This window comes from Chenopodium album, chromosome 7, assembly GCF_948465745.1.
Source record: "Chenopodium album chromosome 7, dcCheAlbu1.1, whole genome shotgun sequence".
Classification (NCBI taxonomy): Eukaryota; Viridiplantae; Streptophyta; class Magnoliopsida; order Caryophyllales; family Amaranthaceae; genus Chenopodium; species Chenopodium album.
In genome coordinates this window covers 75703356-75725226 of record NC_137840.1, presented here as the reverse complement: position 1 = coordinate 75725226, position 21871 = coordinate 75703356, and the positions used below count along the sequence as shown (strand labels likewise).

General features: G+C 30.8%; 3 protein-coding genes and 1 pseudogene across 4 annotated transcripts; 1 reads left to right on the top strand and 3 right to left on the bottom strand.

Annotated features, from left to right (window-relative positions):
• The first annotated feature begins 10700 nt into the window (after positions 1-10700).
• Positions 10701-14368, top strand: LOC145639641 (putative WRKY transcription factor 41). The gene is made up of 3 exons (XM_081690928.1): positions 10701-11561; positions 11689-11826; positions 13454-14368. The coding sequence occupies exons 1-3, from the start codon at positions 11191-11193 to the stop codon at positions 14055-14057; spliced, it is 1113 nt and encodes a 370-aa protein (XP_081547054.1). The 5' UTR covers positions 10701-11190; the 3' UTR covers positions 14058-14368.
• Positions 14369-14656: 288 nt separating this feature from the next.
• On the bottom strand, positions 14657-16662 carry LOC145638607 (NADPH HC-toxin reductase 1-like). 2 transcript variants are annotated; one of them, XR_014114676.1, is made up of 5 exons: positions 16492-16662; positions 16158-16324; positions 15570-15784; positions 15097-15473; positions 14657-15024 (listed from the first exon to the last, which is right to left on the bottom strand). XR_014114676.1 is itself a non-coding variant. In XM_081689595.1 (4 exons), the coding sequence occupies exons 1-4, from the start codon at positions 16616-16618 to the stop codon at positions 15464-15466; spliced, it is 519 nt and encodes a 172-aa protein (XP_081545721.1). In that variant the 5' UTR covers positions 16619-16662; the 3' UTR covers positions 14657-15463. The 2 variants fall into 2 exon arrangements, 1 of the variants encoding a protein (XP_081545721.1); XM_081689595.1 differs by having other exon boundaries at positions 14657-15473.
• LOC145640698 (anthocyanidin reductase ((2S)-flavan-3-ol-forming)-like) lies at positions 14886-15335 on the bottom strand. Its single transcript, XM_081691930.1, has 2 exons — positions 15097-15335; positions 14886-15024 (listed from the first exon to the last, which is right to left on the bottom strand). The coding sequence occupies exons 1-2, from the start codon at positions 15333-15335 to the stop codon at positions 14886-14888; spliced, it is 378 nt and encodes a 125-aa protein (XP_081548056.1).
• A 2672-nt stretch (positions 16663-19334) lies between the features above and the next one.
• On the bottom strand, positions 19335-21218 carry LOC145639640 (hydroquinone glucosyltransferase pseudogene; annotated as a pseudogene).
• Positions 21219-21871: the final 653 nt, after the last annotated feature.

The window sequence follows — 21871 nt, the reverse complement described above, 5'->3', positions numbered from 1 at the left end:
TGAAGAAACACCTAAAACCAATAGTCAATACTGCTTTAGACAACATAATTAATGAGAGTAATTGAGAATCATATAATTTACAAGATCAAAGGATAATAATCCTAATATTGAAGAAAAGAAAGACTTCATCATATACATAATGCCATCGCAAAAGGACAAAGAAAAGCGTCCAAATACTTGAAAATAATAACAAGCTAATCTAAATACGCCGAAATAAGTCTTTGAAAAAAGTTTGCATTGAAAAATTTCTATGTTTATAACATGAATAAAGGATGATCATAATGATTATTGTATTTAACTTCTTCTACTGGTTCGTCCATGCATTATGCATATAATAACTAGGTACAATTATTCACATCTTTTACCTTTCTAGTTAGATTCTTATCACATTAATTATTATGTGCATAATTTCAAAAGGTTACTAGCTGTTCTAAACTCTTGTTGTTACATTGAAGATGATTTTATCAAGTCGCGACAAATTTAAAATATATGTTTGTCTCCTTTAGATTTAGTATATATCTTGACATTCAATGTCGCTTATCTATATTTATATATATTACCTCTGTCAAAATATATAAATATATACTATAAAAAGTAGTGGTTAGGCACTTAGGCATACGTTGATTGATAGGACGAATAATTTCTTATCAATATACTATGATATTTATCGTAAAATAAATTTTTTTTGTCATAACATCAAATAAAAAGTATATATACGTATTGTATTAGTTTCACTTTATTACAGGCTTATAGCTAGTCTAGCTACATCATATTGATGAGGTTTGGTCTTTAAAATTAAACAAGCCGTTACTATATTATGTTGCTTAACAAAATCACATATTGTTTAGTGTTATAAGAAGTTAACAACTAATTAATAACCAAATTGAAAATATTGAAGTCAACTAGGTTTAATAAGTGGTTAAACTATCTATCTTTCAGGCTTAATTATATCATGCACTAAATTAGTAACCGTGTAAGAACAGGAATTCCAATACGAAATAAATAGATTGATCGAACTAGTATATTAATGATTAAAACTACCTAATTTAGCACCCAATATTACTAGAAATAGGATATGAGTTTACACTTTTACAAAGTCATGCACGTATAAACTATACTGTATTTAAATAGGAGATATTTAATTAATTAGGCTAATATCATAATGTTTATTACTTTGTCCCTCAAATTCTAGACCAACATTATTTATTAAAGTTGTAAAGTTTGGTGGCTTTCTAAGAAGTATCAATGATTCAATGTGTGTTGGCTTCAGAAGAAGCTTCTATCTAATCTTGACCAATTCAACTTTAATCCTATAATATTACTTTTTATTTTTAATTTTGAGGCTACATATTTGCCACTATGTAGGAATGTAGGATAGAGTAGTGAGATTTTATGAGCCACTTAATTTTATTTAGGGTACTAGACAAAAATTAGAGAGGTAAGACATTATTTTAATTTGTTGCATTTGTATGACTTTTATAAAAATATCAAAGTTTGAGGCTAGTACGGCTTTCAATGTTGAGCAGAAATACTGTATATTGAGTAATATTCATCATGTTTTATATAAGACGTACCCTACATCTAGAAGACTAGGAAGTTCATTGGAAAGATCATGCATTTCAAATTTTCAATAGTTCATGTATTATCATTTATCTATATCATATTATGTATTACATATATTATGTGTAAAATACGATTTTGGATGTATTCTAAAGGTTATATGGGTGTATAGTAGTATAGTATAAGATGAGTATGAGCTGAATATGCAATCACGTACAAACATTAGTATAGACATTGAATTAGCTTAAGTATATAAATTCATTGTCATTACTATCAACATGTACGCACCAAACAAGCTACTACGGAGTACAAAGTACCGCGTGCTAAGCAAAACCTAAAAAAAAAAATCCACGATTATGTCCTTGTTATATGTACTCCGTATATATGAATATTATAAAAAGAATAGAAGCAACTAGGTTGAAAAGTGAATATTATGTAGCTTTCTTGAAAGACATTGTCTTTGCCTCTTTGGTGATTTCTATTTCTTGGTCACTTCTCAATCCCCCCTCAAGAACCAATTAGGCAATTATTTCACCTTTACGATATTTCTTGGCTATTTGGATAAACTGTATTTATTGGAATTTTCTTTTATAAAATAAAATAAATGGTACGAGTATTATTTGTAATAAACTTCGAGGAAGATATATGTAAGCTTTACAATAATCTTCTGTATACTTTTCAAAAAAAAAAAAATATATTACTCGTGCCAATCAAAATTATCAATAACTTTGCGCTGTAAATAAAGATTGATTAATTCCAAAAATACAATTAATAAAAACATGATGGTCATTTGTCGGTTTCATACGTCTTTTCTTATTTGCACTTGTTATAGACAGTTTAATTAGTTTAATTAGTTGTAGGCCTAGCTATAATTAGGTAGGCAAAGTACTCATTAATCTTTATATTAGTTTGGAGTAAATTATAATGGCTAACAAAACATCACTTTTTATTTAAAAAATAGCAGAGGGAATAATTTATATCCACATGACTGAATGAACTAGGCAATTTCGTAATTAATTAATTAATTAATGTAATAAACTAGTACAATAATGAATAAAAGAAAATTCAGAACGTGGATTAAACTAATTATTAAAGTAATGATATATTAGTACTAGAGTAACTAGACTATTCCTTAATTGGCTTCTAGAGCAACACGTTTAGGGAAAGTCCGAACACATGTAATTATACCTTTTCTCAAAGCAAGTAGGCAAGTCTGAGGTAAATTGAGTTCTTTCTCAAGATAGTACTTTGAGTTTATTCGTATTGTACTCAATATTATATAATTAATTTGATTAATCTAATTAAGCAAGTGGATTGGTTTAGCAACATGTAATTGGAGTATCTAATAATCATGGTAAAATGTCATGTAGGAGTTGACCGTGGATTTACATACGATATATATGCAAGCCAATTGCCAACTATCATTATACAAGTACAATCCATCAACATACTATAACGTAATCATTCAACATTTCAACGTTCTCCAAAGTAATTAGGTTTATAAGTTTATTAATTACTTCTATGATTGTTATTTGTAACTACAAATTAGGGAGTTTTAGGATAATCAAGGTTGATCATGTCTAGTCAAATATAATTAGAATATATAACCAAAGTTGATTATGTTCGATCAAGTGTAATTTTAACTTTTAAGTAAACAGAATGCACCCTCAACTTTAGAGTGCTTGATAAATGTCAACGCATCATATATTATCATGTACTTGTATTATAATTAGTAAATAATTAATGAAGTAGATGTATAATGTATGGAACACCACTATGCTATAGAGTGTGGGATAGACTAGTTGCTATATTTGTAGCATTAAGTAGGTCTATAATTGGACGCCATTATAAATAACCCTTTTTTGACGGAACAACGACGCCATATTTGCATGTTATCAACTTAATTTGAAGGCAACAACCCACTTGTTAGCTGACTTGGCAATTTTCCTCCGTAGTTGACTGTAGTCTTTGTTACACTTTATCGCTTATTTAGCCTATATATCTCTTCAATAATAATGTGTATCTTTTAAGAAACAAAAAGGACAAAAATAATTAAATATGAGAAATGGAGTACCGTTTATATCATCCCTTTATAATAAGTTACCAGTACATTCGATTGAAAATGATAATTGAATTGATGTATTATTTACAAGTTTACATCTATACATTTTAATGATGGTTTTCTCAATTTTATGAAGACCACATTATTGAATTTTCAAGGGATTATTTGTTTTTTAATTAATAATTTCCCTCTTTTTTCAATTTTTTTTATTCAAGTAAAATATTATACATACATTCTCCAATTTATTTTTAATTAAACGGATTAGTTGAAGATTGAAAAGGAATGGATGAAATATGGAGTATGATCAATACAATGAAGTGTTCAATAATTAACAACTTCTTAATGACAAACATTAAATTAATTAGAGGACACACTACAATGTACGTTATTACACAAGTACATTAGTATGTACTAGTACTAATATGAACATTACAGATTAACAATAGATATTAATTGCATATGTTCTAGAACAATTTGATCAAGCAGATTATTGCAAAAGGAATATAATCTTAAACTAAACGAGTAATCCTAGGCACTACATACAAATTTTTTATGTAAAACACAAGGATTTGAAAGTTAGGGACTCATTAATTTAATTGTTTTTTAAATCATATAATTAGCTATGTGACAAACTGATTATTGAGTATTAAACTATTAATCAACTCAATTTGGGTAATTGGATTGTTGATCCTAGGCACAAGGATACATGCAAAAGCTTATTGAATTACTACTAATACTCATTACTAAATTAGGATAGTGGCAATTGTTATGTTATTATTATAATAAATATATAATAATTAATCATATTATATGTTAAATAAAACTCAATTGAGGGCACTATTCAGTGTATTAAGCTCCCCCTTAATTAAGCAAAGGAATTACACCTCTGGATAAACACATGATTGATCCAAAATACGAACCCTCATGTGCGTTGTTTAGATTATATACCAATCGCATCCTTAAAATAATTATATTCTTCTACTAGATCAAATTATATATATGATTTAAATTAATAATATGATATGGATTATAATATGAAACCTTCTAGATGAATAAGATCATAAGAATTTTATTTTAACCCTTCTAGATGATACTCCGTATTTGTTTTGACAAGGGAACAAAATCATTGAATATATCACTTTCGGACACTTATAAGATTTAAGGATATGCTAGTGCATCCAAAGTTAACTAATAAGTAAAAACATATTGAAGGGAATAGTTCATTTTTTTCAATGTTCATAAGACACATCATATGTTATTTACAACATAAATATTCAACATTCCATATCTAATCACACATCAATTCTTACAAAAAAAAAAAAAAAAAAAAAAAAAAAAAAAAAAAAAAAAAAGGATTCTCACCCTAATAAGCTAGGTACCAACTAGAAAAATTCGACTTTGTGAAAATAGTTAATGTTGCTATCAGCCCTTACCATTTCTGATAGCGAGCCTATTTAGTTAAGGCGGGAGAGCAACGTGACCCCCAAAGTTACAAAACAGATCTCCAATCAACTCTGTCATACAAACACAAGTTAAAAAGAGTTTAAATCCCTGTAATTCTAAGATCAAAGGCATTAGTAATTAGTATCATGGAAAATAATGAATATTTGTAAATGATGGCTGAATAGTCTTTCCTCCCCTTGAAGGGACATTTGACTTTTCTTTGGACCTCAATATTTGTCGTTTGATTCGTGCATAGTTGAATATTGAATACGGTACGCCCACTTTATCTCTCTATTAAAATTTGAAGAAATTATAATAATACATCAGGAGTTTATCGGTAAAGAATCTTAATCTAGCATAATAATTTTAATACTATGATCAAAGTATGTATTTTATTTTTTATATGTAACGCCGTTATCAAATACTGGCATATTAGATTATTAATATGTGTAGGCTTGTAGCATGGTACACTACTTGTAAGCTGTAACCATTTCTTAATTAATAGATTGTGTATGAAACTAACAAAGTGGATTTTTTTTTATATTATGACAATAATTGTGAGTATAAATATATTTTAATGGATTAAGCATAAAAGTAAAATTAAAAAAAAAAAATAATAAGATCATTGTGGCCTAGTGGGTGCGTATTTTTGGAAATGTTATCCTAAAAACAGAAAATTCAAAATTATATTCAAGTGTATTTCAACTCGTTGAAGATTATTTATACTTCGTTGTACCTTTGTACTTTACGCTTTGTGTATTTGTATGCTCCTTATTGTTCAACACTTTTACAAATATTGTTTCGCACGATCAGACAAAGAATTATTGTTAGAAGCTTAGATAAATGTGGAATAAATTTCTAGTCTTAAGGCATCTATTTTGCAATTTTAGAAAAAATTCACCCTTAATAAATCAAATGTACAAAACTGAAAATTCGGCAGCTTTATATAAGAATGCATGTTGTCAAAACAAACAAAAGTATAATATTTTTATCTTCATATTTTTTACTGCATTTTCTTTAGATTGACTTTTAAAATAAATCAATTGTATGTGTTTTCAAATGTTCTTACATATATACGAAATATTTTTTTTTTTTTTTGAAAGAACAGATATACGAAATATATGCTTTTCCTTATATATTTATCATCAAAATAATGTTATGTTTTAACTGAACTGTTATTTATAAAAAACTATATAAACTATATACAAGTAAGAAAACGGAGGAAGTAAATTTTTTTTTTTTAAGAAAATAAAGAATTACATGCACCAATATTCGTAGTATGAGTGTACTTAAGAGCTATCCTTCAATAAAAAAAAAATTATAAAAAAGTGTACTTTAGAAGTATGATATGTATGGTGATGAATATATATTAATATATAATATATAATAGGTTAATGGACCCAAACGTAAGCGGAGGGTAATTGTCTGACGATTTAATCGTCTACGTCACTCTCATTTTCTTCTTCTTCCCTCCATAAATTAAACAATAATTTATTTAATTTTTTTTCAATTAGTTCGTTCATTAAATTAATTAATTAATGATGTCTCTATAAATGTCCATCACTTTTAACTATAATAGATAGCAACTTTTCGAACGAAATGAAGAAACGCGGAAATGGAGTTTGAAGTTTGAAGATTCTTTCTTCCTTCTCATCTTCATTTTTTGACTTTCCACGCCAATTCTTCATTTAATTTGGACTATTTATTGTTAATTATTATTTGGAGTACTATCTCACTTTTCAATTGTGTTTTCTATCTTTAGTATTTATGGTCATGAATAAATGACTAAAGGTATTGTATTATGAACCATTTGATGATGCCCCTAACGAATAATTTACGCCGTCTTTATAAAAGTTGTACCATTTATGTAAAATAGATCGGAATTGCTTATTAAGTATGGTATTTGATCCATACGTAATTAACTCATCGTTTACAGCTTGTTCACTTCAGCTTTATGCAGTTCAGTTCAGTTCAGTTCAACTCCTAATTTCCTTCTCTCATAAAATATTCATTTCATTTCAATTCAGCTTAGTTCAGTAATTGTGAATATTGCCCTTAGTCTGTTCAGTGACTTTTGGTTTTAATCAAATTTGATTAATCATTGTCCTCATGATGTAGGTCCATATATACTAAAGGACAATTTGTCCCTTAATTAATGAAGGTCTCTTTTTGCTTTCCCTCAAAATAAAAGTAAGGAGCTGCGTTTGATATTTTACTAGCTTATTAGTAATTTTAATTTTTATCAAATGAGGATAACCAATTCTCATTTGCCTTGATTCATGTAATCTTCTTTGCTTATAACCCTTCATGTTTACCGCAAATTTCTTCTAAATTATTGTGTCGGGAGAAAGTGCACCTAAATAAAAATGGATCGAAGGTAGTAAACAACTTTAATTTGGTCATATATCCTCTATATAGTTATTGTTGAATTATCAATCATTTTGCCTTATATACTTATTGCTTAATGCTTTGTCACGAGTTCATGATTATGTGTTGACACGTAGGAGTTATTTAAAAAGAGATTTACTGTTTATATTATTTATTTTTTCATGAAAATGTATTATATAATGTTTAATAAAACTAAGATAACATTTTATACTCAACAAAAAAACTATAATTTTGATTATTATTATATCATCAATTGGTTTTAAAAAGAATTATATGGCTATAACTCATCAAAAGGCAACTAGGATTATATTATTTTAGTTACAAAATAGATTAATATTTATAATATTAATATCATTTGGACAATAAATATAAGTGAAGTTTTGTTCTCTTGCTCTAATTTGTTGTTTTATAAGTGACGAATCTTTGAAAGTTTGAATTGACAAAAATCAAACTACCAAGCCAATGCTTACCAAGAAAAGAGTGAATGAGTCCCACATATCTCGTTTTGTCTTTTGTCTTTCAAAGGTTGAGATTTTTAATTTTTTTTTTTTTTTTTTTTTTTTGAAAGATTTTTGAGTTGTTACTTGTTAAGTTGTTATATAGGAATGTCAGATGGAATTAACTAAATAGTACTCCACTATACTTGTCTAGTAGAGTAACTAACTAACTATGGTTTACAAATAGATTTTTTTATTTAAATTAAAAAAATAATAATAACTAAAAAACCCAAACCGTGTTGATTTTGTCTCTTGATACTATTAGACTATTAATTCATTTCATTATGTACGTGTATATTACTCTATAAGTCCATTATACAAACAATGATCAAAATGAAGTAGTTTTCTAGACAAATTTTTTTACTAAGACGTATTATTTGTACTGTACTTACAATTATTATTTCTATGACTAAATCCATCAACATAATGAGGATTATTATGCCTATAACAAAAATTAGAGGAAAAATAACTGAGATACTTTGTACGTATTCTAATGAAATATGCCTACATAAGTGGTCATTTGAGCTAAAAAAGACAGGGTAAATCAATCAGTTTATTTGAATATTGTAAAATTGCAATTGTAATGATTTTTCTTAGCTTTTAAAAATAAATACGAAATATGCTGATGTAATTTCTAAAAGTTGTTTTGCCTAATAGAAAATTTTCAAGAGGTGTTAAATAGAAATTTTTCTTTAGAGATTGAAATATTTCAAAATCTTTATTTCCTTTGTTTCTTTTTATTTGCAACACTTCTCATTTTATGTTGTCAAATATCTTTAGTGACCAATACATATAGACTTATAAAATTGTAAATTTAACAAAATTCCACATGACTATTTTTTTCTTAATTATAAATTAATATAATAATCGAACAAAGTGGAGCATGCGAAAAATGTAAAAATTAAATTGGTGCATATAAAAACAAAACTGATGAGGAAGTATTCATGAACATGTTTAACAATTATTAGGTCTTTTTCGAGGTTAATTGGCTTCTAGATTACACTGACTAGATATCTATATAAATCATCTACTCTTAATAAGTTAACAATATTATTGGTAGTAAAACATCCTTTTCATCTTTCTATGTTTTTCTCATATCATATCTTCAAAAAGGTTAAATAGGAAAAATCAACATTCCAAATGTTGATTTGAATAAATGAGCTTATCATAAAAACATTGCATGATACATACATTCCCTCACAATTGATAATTCTAAATTTCACTCTAATTTAAGTTGCGTGATGAATTGACTCAATTGAGTATATCTTAATTTATTATAAGTCACGTTTACATTTCTATTACCCATAAGAATTGAGCAAGATAAGTGGCTAGTTTTAGGTTGATTGATAGGGAATTTTGCATTTGAAGTTAGGCTTAGGCAAGGCATGAGCCACGGACATACAAGTTATAAAAATTAGCTTGTCTTAATAACCGTTTTTGGAAAGACAAGACACATAAGAATGAACCAAGGCAAAAAAAAATTACCAAGGTAGGCAACTCATAGAATGAACCGAGGCAAAATATGACTAAGGTATGTAGGCAACTCAAGACATGATTTGAGGGTTCGTTGCGAAGACATGAGTCCATGCATGAATTAGATAAATTCAGGGACCATATTGGGAGGCTTGAGAAAACCTTGATGCCTAACCTTGACGAGTCTTAAAATTAAAGGTTTTATGGATACTAAACTAAAGGCTATAACACACAAAATTAGAGCATTTTCGAAGATTTTGAGATTCACTGTTGAAATTTCAAGTAATGATAAAAGGTGAATCATAAGGTCATAAAAGATTATTTGGAACCACCGAACCATAAGCTGTCACTAGTTAATCACATAAAGGTCCGTGGTGGTTATGAGTCAATGACCGGGATCGAGGCATGTCTATAATGGGTTTAATTTATATTTAAGAGGCAATTAAATGATTCTAACCATCCAATTGGTCTCTTGATGAGTCTCATGGGATCTTTGGGTTGGACATCATCATACTCTATTATTTTCTTGTCCGAAAAAGTATAAATTTTCCAAAATAAAATAATTCACTGCACGATTTCATATTAATTTTAGGATTTCTTCCAAGATCGATCAAAGTGCATGTGAGAATACCTCCCGAGGTCATAAAAATTGGTTTGGAATGATAACATACTACCAATATAACAGGCTAGGTTTATAAAGGCTCTATGATGAGTTTGGTTCTATTATACAACTATTTTGAAAATCTCTGTAGCAAATTACAAGACATATGTTCAAATTACGTTACTAACTCAACATTATAAGGTCTCATTACTGTCTCAGAAATCATTCATTGGATTATCACACTAATCATTGTCTATATTCCACTGTTTAATTAGAGGTGTTACACCTTCAATTCCATTGTCGATGTTGTCAGTTTATAATAATAAATCTTTTGTGATATAACATGAAAGATAACCAAAAGATGAACCCATATACATATACCATTGAAATTACTCTTAGCGAATTCGTACTTTTTTCATACTCCATACCGCGTATTTGAATTGATAAGTGTAGCTATATTTAAGTCATTACTTTGTATTATTATCAATACAACCTTATAAGTATAGAAAGGTGGTATACTAGTCGTCCGTACGTATTTACCAATTCTCTAACGATCGTGATTGAATGAAAAGTATACTTATGATTCTAATTTATATTAATGACAAGTGACAAAACCACTCGTTTTGTTAGTCAAAAACCACCTTTCTCCTTCTCCTCTTTCTCTCTCCTCCCCTCTATATCTTCTCTACTCCATCTCTCCTTTCAACGAACCCCTCCCACTTTCGCTTAAACTCACACCAATTTCAATTCTCTCTCTTTCTCTCTCCTCACTCATTGTATCCACACTTCTCCCACTCTTTTCTTCTTTCTTGTGCTCATTTTTTTTGTTTTATAATTTTAAAGTTCCCTCAAATCTTAAGTTTTTCTTTGAAATTTCTTGTGCATTTCCTTGAACAACACATCATCAAATCCAAGTTATAACACTTTTATTTATTTTTCTATACTATAAATTTTGTCTTTCCCTTGTAACTTATTCATCAAATAGATTATTTAATTTTACTTATATGTTTGTGAAATATGCTCATTCCCTCTTTACAATCTTTTTCTAGCAAAATACATTCATTTTAAACTCTTCTTAATTCATCAATAAACTCTCCTTTTATTATAGGTTATATAAAAAAAAGTTCCATTTTCGAGTTTTCGAAAGCTAAGGGTATTGATTTGAGATGGAAGAAGTGAAGGGTTTTGATAGAAGAGCTCATTTGATTAATGAGCTTCTTCAAGGAATGGAATTCGCAAAACAATTGCGAAGCCAAATTTTGAACCCAACAAATAATTCATGTTCATCTTCATCTTCAAATGATGATTATAATAGTGATCAAGTAGCCCTTAATAACTCATTACTTGAAAAAATGTTGTCATCATTTGATAAAACCATCACAATTGCCAAAAAGCTCAATATTCAAATCCCTCAGGACCCTTCTACTAATAATCTTAATCATAGATATGCCCATTTTTCGGAATCTTCTCATTCTTTAACCATTAGTAGCCCGAAAAGTGAAACTTCTCACAACGATTTTTCTCCTTCAAAAAAGAGGTAATAATAATTGTTCTCAAATTGATCTGGCACGGGTTTTATTTGAAATTTATGTAATTTGTTATTTCGTAAATAATTTTATTTATTCTGTAGACCGGACTAATTTAAGGTAATGTTTCTACTGTAGGAAATCAATGATGCCAAAGTGGACAAAGACTGTCCAAATTGACAATGGAGGAGTGAAAGGCTTAGAGGGAGCTCTTGAAGATGGATATAGTTGGAGAAAATATGGGCAAAAAGAAATTCTTGGAGCTAAATTTCCAAGGTAAGAAATTAATTCATGAAGAATTTATTATGGCCTTAGTTACAAATGAATGAATATCTATTGTACTACTATTATTGTTGTGTTGTTGTTTGTTTGATAGTGCTACTTTGCTTAAGAAAGATATTGAATGGGATATATATCACGTGGGGTTTTTTTGTATTAATGCAATATCCAATTTTTTTTTTTTTTTTTTGACTAATTAATGCAATATCCAAATTATGTTCCATAAAGTAGTTATGAAACAAAAAAAAACCTTTTTTTTTTTTTTATAAAAAAAAAAAAGCCTTTTTCATGAATTTTGAGGGGACTTTGTTAAAGTTTGTGTTGCCCACTATGGGTAAAACAATTATTGCATGTATTATCCACTTGATAGTTTGGTTGATAATATACTATTTTTACGTACAATGAAAATGAAATGTCTATTACATATGGGTAAATATATTACATATGATAATATACAAGTGAAGATATTATGCCCGATTTTGGTAAATATTAGTTTTGATTATAAAAATCACATGAGTTTGCAAATTTTGCATTCTTTGCGGGAAAAAAAAATAATAAGCATTTTACCTTTCAAAATCTCATATGATTAAGTTTATTTATTTACACATAATCAAAGAAATATATGTTAATGAGTAATGTAAAACCGTCAATAATGAATGGGTGGGAGAATATGCAATATAAAAAAAAAATTTGACTAATGTGTTGTAAAAAGGTCCTATGAATCTATGATTTAGGACTGGTTGAATGGTTGATGCTTATTTGTCAATAACTGCAAGTTGTTTGTCTGAGAGTTCTTGGATTTGAGTTTTAGAAAAGCACCCAAAATCACCTTTAAATTATTAAAGTAAGTATACATGGCACTCTTGAATAGGGGCCCACAATGCCCGCAAATGCATTACTCCGTAATATTTTTCCAGGAAACTACCCAAAAATAAAATAAAAAAAATAAAAAATTAAAAAAATGAGGTAATTAATCCAACTTTTAAAAAACACAAAAATAAATATTGCTGAGAAAAATATGCAGAATTGAGTAAGATAAAGCAAATAAAAATAAAATTTTGTAAAGCTGGAATTCTTACTTTTAACTTTATTTAGTACTTATGTATCTTGTTGAGATTAGGTTTGGTGAACTTCAATTTAGACAATCCGACAATCCTACTTATCATATTTTGGGTGACATTATATTTTGGACGGCTATATTTTATATTCATAATTAAGGAGTACTATGCTAATCCTAGATAGTGGTTTAATTGTGGGACTAATGACAATACACATTTGCTTGCATGACATTGCTTTTTACCACTTTTCTTACGCATTTGATCATCATCCACTTATCGTGTTGTCCAAATTTGATCTTTTTTTTTTTTTTTTTTTTTTTACTTCCACATTTTCGCCTTTTAGGAATAGTTTCTATCACTTTTATCATTTCGACGTTTTCATACTAGAATTCTTAAACTTATTTTGTTCTAGATTAAGGTTAATAGTTCAAGTAAAAATAAAACATGTAGTGTAATGACAGGAAATAAAATTGAAATGAAAAAAAAAAATTGTGTTAAGTTTATATAAATTCGGCCAGAATAAATTTATTCTTGTGACTAAATAGCAAATATGTTAAATTATGTAGGGGATACTATAGATGCACTCATCGCCACACCAAAGGTTGCGCCGCCACGAAGCAAGTCCAACGGTCCGATGAAGACCCGTCCATTTACCAAATCATGTACAGAGGTGAACACACTTGTGCCAAAGGGGCCCAACTAGTTCAGGCCCAATCGAAGGCCCAATTCCAACCCATGATTCCAGCCCAATTGAAAACAGAACCACAACTACTTCCAAGCCCAAATCAAAATGAAATTTATGTGGGCCTAAGCCCAGAAGGTGACCTTAAAGTAGAGCCTGAGCAGGAGGCCGTTAACTACGCCCAAATATTTCGTTCATTCTCATTCACCTCAACTCACCTACAAACTGATGATCCTAATGAGAACTACATGTTAAGCTTCAGCCCTGCTTTTGGATCACCAACAACCTCGGAGTCGAACTATATTCCGGTGTCACCCTACCGGCCTACCAATTCCCACATTGGACTTACCGTGCAAACATCGGAAACCGACAACAATGAAGGTGTTTCAGGCCCAAACTCGGTCTCAAATTCACCAGTGATAGGTGACTTTGAGTTCCCTATTGATGACTTGCTAGATTTTAATGGCAACTTTCCTTTTGAGCTTTAAATAAACTACCACTTTTCCAGTTGTCCTTTCAATCCTACTCACCACTACCAAAATGGTAGGAGTTTGCCTAGTGATGAATTTAATTACTAGTGTTTTTATAAATACATAGTTTATTTTGTTTGCTATTACTTTTTTTGCACCTCAAGAAATTCAACACCCTTCGTGTTTTTCATATTGCATTGTGAAGATTGTTGAGGTGTTGTAGCATATAGGACTAGAGATTTTATGTTGTAAAATAATAATAGGGAATTTTTTAGGTTAACAAATTTGTGTCAAAATCTAGAGATGATTAGATGAATAAGATCTCTCTACATATTTTGAAGTGTATTCTTTATTTCTTATAAATTACAAATTTTATGTAGTACTTACATATAACGTTTGAGGTACTCCTTTAGTCCTTATAAGTCTTTCCAAAAATTACACACCCACTAGTGCCCTATTGAAATAATGAATCAAATTAATAAAACTCGATCACAATATAAGTGACGTGCATTATGAATCCAATATTTACACATTTTATGACATTTATAAGGTGGATCCAAAATTTGACAGAATTTGCACAACCAATATATGACTCCAATTTGTTTTAAATGTAAAATTTCAAGGAGCAAAGATTATTATAGAATTCTATGTACTCCAAATTGCACAAATCAAAAAACCAACAGATTCCAAATTTATACAGTGTTGTTCTACCAGATGTACATGTAGGAACTAAACATGAACATCCATGCTTTGATTCTGACCTTAAACAACTTTTGTGCTCTTCTTATAACCGAGTTCAGATTTGGGAAAACACGGTTTAGATCCACGCATCAACGTACTATATATCTACAATGATCCATCTAATTTCCTCCAGAATTTCACACTATCATCTAATATCATCTTCAAGTCATGCTTATACTCGAAACCCTGATCAATTAGCTTTGTTGATCCCCACTTTACAGCCCTCTTTGGTCCTTCCATATACCTACAATAATCGTCGTAGAATCTTAATAATTATCACTCTATAGAATTGAAGACTGAATCTTGCTTAGCTTACATTGGTTTAACATTCAATTCAGGGTGAGTTTGCTGAAGACACTCGGCGATTTCAGCAGCAGAAACATAGTCACTAGCACATAAGAACCTGCCTTTGATTGAATCATTCTCGATACAGAAAATGTGTGCTTCACAAGCATCTTCAAGATGTATGATAGGGATCTTCCCACACAAAACATCTAGTTCTTTCAACGTCTTATAGTGAAACTCGATACCTGTTAGCGGAGATATCATAACCATTACAGTGGGAAGATTCGTGAAGGAAAGTGTAGTCTTCCCTCCTACTAACCCACAAGTCAGGGTTACTATCTCCAAATCGCCGTCTTCTCCAAATTTCAAGGCTGCTTTCTCTGATTCTGTTTTTGAGATCAAATAGTCCTGAAAAATCAGTTACATACAGCAATTAGTACGGAATACTACACAAAACTTCTGCTCAGCTCGCATTAATTAGTGAGTTACATTATGTTTGTGTACCTTAATTTAAGTGGTAAAGAATGAACAAAAGGATGATGTATCGGAGTCCAGCAGCTTTCATCCATGATATCCTTAAAACCACTCGCGTCGTCTTTGAGAGGTAATGCAGCCATCACAGTGGCGGTATAGACGAGTCGCTTCACGGTGCCTGATCTTATGCAGGACATGATAATGCTCTTTACTCCAGCTAATGCTGCCTCGGTTAAATCCTTGTACTTTTCATGTAAAATCAGGTTATCAAAATTATTAATTTTATGAAATCGTTGCAAATAATATAAAACAGTTAGCAAATAATATAATAATTTAGACTCAGCAAGTACTAATAAATCAACAGTGGAATAACATTTCATGAATCCTTCAAATCAAATTTTTTTGTGGGGTAACATTTCATCAATCATGAGCCCAAAAAGCTAGAAAAGTAAAGTGACTGCTAAAAATTTATTATAATAATAATAATTTTTTATAAATTGATTGACTTTGTATTTCAACTCCACGTTAATTTTCTTGTAAATTAATTGACTTTATAGATTTTTGTTATTTTTCTATAATAATAAATAATAATAGGAATAAAATGAGAGGAAGACAAACTTGAGATTGTTGAGTGTGGATAAAAGGTGTTGCAACATGGAACACAAATTGGCAATCTTTAATGGCCTCTTCAAATTGTTGAGGATTATATATGTCTGCTTCAAACAATCGCAGTCGTGTTTCCGCTCCTTCTAACCCCTTCAAACGGTTCACTTTGGTGCTATCGCCTGTTTGTTCAATTCGAGGGTAAAGGGAATGATTAAAATGACATAACAAATACGAAATTACAATTTATTTTATTTGATGCAAAGCGAAATTACAAATATGAGAACCAACTATGTTACATTGTTACTAAAAAATTAAAAGTAGTAATTTAGTTAAGAGTAGAACTAACCCAAGTTTCTGAGAGTGGCATGAACATAGTAAATGCCTTTATTTAAGAGCATTTTAATGAGACATGAACCAATAAATCCAGAACCACCGGTAACACAAACTTTGCAATATCTATTGCTTTCTTCCATTTACAATCCTAATTATTCTGTTAATTCTACAACCAACTGCCCAAAGTTTTTTTAGTTTGGGCAATACTATAAGTACTAATTATGTACGGAAAGAAATATCTAGTGGACTTTCGATTATAACCTCAAACTAGGTCACGTAGTAGAGAGGTAGAGGATATCTCTTTTACTTTCTTTTTTTTCCTCCTGTCATGGTATCACACATATATTTTCCGATAACACATATCTCTAACACATGTACAACGGTATATGATATCATGTACTTGTAACTTGTAAGTTAGTTGTGTAAGTGTGAGATATTGAGATACATACTTCGTATATAGATTTATCTATCTCTAAAGTTATGATAGTCAATTTAAGAAGACTTCTCCAAATATACAAATACTTGGTTATGTTTTTCTACAGGCCTTTTGTCCAAAAAGGGATGGTAATATTCTAGAAACATCAACTCTACTACCTTAGTAAAAAGAAATTATGGCATCATAAATTGGCTTGTTATGAAATACTAGATGGTCATGGTAGGTAAATGTCCATTGCTAATGATGGTTTAGTTGAATTATCATTATAACTCACACCACATTTTTGATATAGTAATAATCATTTGAGTTAGGATTAGTCAATTTTATCTTCTAATGCCACCTTAGGATGATGAAAATTTACTCCGTAAAATCGTAGATGACAAATACTATAAACCTAGAAATGTCTTAGTGTAGTATTCCAAAAATTTACTCCGTAGAATCGTAAATGACAAAATTATCACGCAAAAATTTAAAGAGTTTAGAAAAGGGTAGTATTGCAAAAGGTGTGGTGTTAGAGCCTAGAGGTACTCGAGAAAGGCCCATCTAACACGATGGATGCGTCACATACTCACAAATATTGGCCTCACCAGTCCCCAAGGAAATACTAGTTGATCAGCCTGATTGACTTAATATGTACATCAGGTGGCATTTTCGGTAATTGTATCAAAATGCTTGAGGTAAATTTGTAAATTTCCGTGGATGGTGCTCACACGGTCACCATCCACTGCGGAGTGCGGACTATGCTATATATATCATCAAAGTTGGGGTCATATTATACGCTAGCATCAGTAACTCCTTTGTATTGTCATGCAATGTTAAATTCTGAGTCCGAATGAGTCTTGAGTTAATATAAATAATTATCGCGATGATACATCATGTATGTTTAATATTCATATGTCCACCTAATATGAATACAAAAGCTTACTTTTGCCCTTACTTTGTTCATTAACTTCTAATTAGAGAGAAGAGGAAAGATGTAGTACATGTTTAATATTTCTTCCAGGCCACTAGAAGTTACCGTGTATTCTCTTCATCTTACTTATTTTACCTTATCCAGCTAATCTGAAGTTACAATATCATCCCTAAGAAGTAAGGAAACTAAGCACTACGAGTCTACGAGTATATAATTATATAATAGTTTTAATATACTTGGTAAGTTGGTATGCATCACATATGTGGCAAAGCTCAATTATTCATAGGCAGCCCATATGTGTACCAAGTACGAACCCAACACATAGTCCATATGTATACATCAGATGTGTAGCACATATTTTGTTGGTGTTCAAACTTCAAAGTCTACTCTTTCTGCTTGTAAAATTGTGAACAAGACTTATAGACGTGCATAAACTAGGACATTTACGAGATGCCTCTAAACATAACAAAAGTAAATAATTAAAAATCAATATATACAGTGGCTTTTTCCATGCTATTTCCACATATTCACATGAACGCTTGAGGCTTGAAGGATAAACTTGTAATAAAATACTCCATGTTCACATATATTCCACTTCTTTTCAAACATACTCCACTACAATTCAATAGAGCACCCTCAGAGTTAATTAACGTTAATCTAAGCTAAGTTTCAGGAAAAATTAATGCCATTAAACACTTGATTATTACTTACAAGTATTAGTTGACAACTATAACAATTAAGATCATTAAAGACATGCAAGGTGATCTTAAGTAACAAAGCATTCCGTAATACGTTATTCCTTAAGAAACACAAAATTTATAAATTTTCAATATTATAGTTATTGACTTATTGCTATTAATCAATGGACAAGGTGATAAGAGAGTGGGGGATAGCTCAAGTAGTTAGAGCTTCCCTCCCGATTTTAAAAGATCCTAAGATCGATTCTCATCTCCGTCCTTGTGACTCTCTAAACACCAAAAAACAAAACAAAAACATGACAGGATGATAATTACGATAAATCTATCACAAGTTCACAACCATTATTTGTTTCCTAAACTCCTCACACCTTTTTTTTCCCCTTTATTCAAGGTAGGATGGAAGTTGTCAAACCTTTCTCAAGCAAACACCAATTGGCAATTGATACTATCATTATCAATATGTAACATAGGAGTATACTATTGATGCATATTTTTCTGAAGATTTGGCCTCCAACAACCAAGCAATTTCCATGAAATAGGCCAAAAGAGTAGCAGACGCCAATTCCATTGTACTGTATATATTTGCATTATTATTGCATAATGACTTTAAATTTCTACAGTTACCAATGCAATTTTACCTGTTAAAAATGGGGTCCATTTACCTCTATTATTTTTGCATTTTTGGGCCAGGCCTTATCACTTGCCAATCTGTAGCATATATCTGCATCCAATTCTCAACAACTTCCCTACCATTTTTATTTTTATTTAAAAAGTAGGTAGAATCGAATTGAGAAAAAAGGAGTAAATAATTTCAGAATAAAGTTTATTTATTTAATTATTTATTTTTTTATAACAAAATAATTGATCAAATTTAATACTCTGTACAATCATGCCCTGTTACACACTAGGACTATGACTGAAGAACTACTATTGGCATAATTATAATATTAATGGCAATTAAAAGGATAATAATTAATAATACGGAGTAATAAACAACAAATTGAAGGGGCCTAATTTAACAGAGAAAGGATGAGAAAAGTTTTTACATTCACACGCACTACTAAAGTATGGGATGGACTTTTTTTACTTGTTTTCTTCATGCAAATTATTGTGACTTTAGTTTTAGTGAGACATCCACTTTTGAACCACTTCACAAAGTGCCTTTGTGGATGAACCATTTTCTCCAACCACTCTATTGGCTGCTTCCTTCAACTCGTTCATTCGATTTCGGATTTTCTTCCCTTCTTCACCTTCCATTAGACCTTTCACAACCATCGCTATCTCCCCTCGACCAATTAGTCCATTCTTGTCAGCTTTAGGCTTTAGCGCGATCTTTATACCCTCGTTTAGCATTACCGCATTCATCTTCTGCTCGGCATAGAGTGGCCATGCTATCAAAGGCACACCATGCACCACGCTCTCTAAAGTCGAGTTCCAACCACAATGAGTTAAAAACCCGCCAGTTGCCATGTGGCTAAGTATTTTAACTTGCGGTGCCCACATAGGAATAACTAGGCCCCGCTCCTTGGTCCTATCTAAGAACCCTTTAGGCAAAAAGTCTAGAGGGTTATTTGGATCACCCTCAACACTAAAAAACGTAGCATTAATAGTTTTCTCATTAGGACTCCTTAGAACCCACAAAAATCTTTGCTCACTCATTTCCAAACCATTAGCCAACTCAATTATCTGATTATGCGAAAGGGTCCCACCACTCCCGAACGAAACGAATAAAACCGATCCACGTGGCTGCTCATCCAACCAATTCAAAGACTCACACTTGTCAACCTTCTCATCATCACTCGACCGGGTCTGAATCAACGGTCCAACAGGGTAAACCGGAGGCCTTCCAGGTTCATTGTTTTTCAAATATTTCAAAGCCCCCTCTTCCAACTCGTCAAATGAATTTACAAAAATACCCTCGGCTAAATTATACCTCTTAGCATGATGAAGTGTCCATTTATACGCATCGTTTTGTCTATCCTGAACCGGGTCCAATAGATTTTTGCCATGAACCGGAGTACAACCGGGTAATAAAACCGGTTCTTGCATGTCCTTAAACTCGCATGAAACTTGAGCATCAAGTTCCGGAAGATGTAAGAACAAAGACAAACACATAGCCGTAGATGGGAAAAATATATACGGCTTCATCCCAAACTCAGGTGCCACCTCGAAGGCGTCCGTCCCAAAGAGGTCGCCAACGAGGGCGACGAGGTTATGGTTCGAATCATACAACTCCTTAAGGTGAGACCGGATGGCGGGAACGGACCGGGCCAGCGTGAGACTAAACGTAGTCTCAATCTTAGCATCGGAAGGTAAGTCGTCTAAATTGACGGGTGGAAGGAAGGTGGAGGAGGTACGGTCCTCTGGAAGGGCCGCCAACACGGTCTTTTGTGCCTGTGTTGGCGGCCCTAAAGTTGGGATTATTATGGACAATTGTAACTTAGGAGTAATTTGGATAATTCTCTTTGCAAATTCTACTAAGGGAATTAGGTGTCCCATCCCAGGTGTTGGGATGATCACTACGTGAGGGGGTGAATTTTGATGCGATTCCATTTTTATTTGTTGATTCACAAAAGAATGAAACAAATTAATAAAGAGGAGAATGAATTTTTGAAAGCTTAGATTATAATTTGTGGGATAATTGTAGTTTTATGATGTTGAGAAGTTTTTGTAGAATTTTAGTGGTTGAGAAAGAAAAAGATTATGAGGGTGCTATTTATAGAAAACAAAGCTTATGATTTTAATAATTTTTTAAAAATACGGTTATTATTAATAGTAGTAGAATAAATTTTTAAAATGGTAAAAATAAAATAGTAATAGTATAGTGGTACGAGACTAATGGTGTGCGTGTGGGGATGTAAGACTATAACAAGATAAGTCATATATGCTGGTATAAGTTAATGGGGACTTGTCAAAATACAGTATAATAATCAAAATTGTGACATAACAGAAACATATCATGTTCACTATATTGTTGATTTGTTGCTTATATCCCATATTTATTTATTGAGGATTTCGGTGGGGTTTTATTTTGCATATTTTTGGACACTATTGTTAATTCAAAGAGAAATAATGATTCGTATATAGTTGTTGGAATTTATATAAACGTGATTAATTGAATTAGTGTTTTTTAAATAGAAGATGAGATATTATGAATAATTGAGATGGCTATAGGTTATTTTATTTTATTTTATTTTATTCTTACATTTGAAAGGAGATGGCTATAAGAATTTTACCCAAAAAGAAAGGAGAATTCATCAATTAGGTTGAATTATTGTATACTTAATATGTTACTATTAAGGAAATGTAAGATTAATGAGAGGTTTTCGCCTTTTCGGCACTTCGT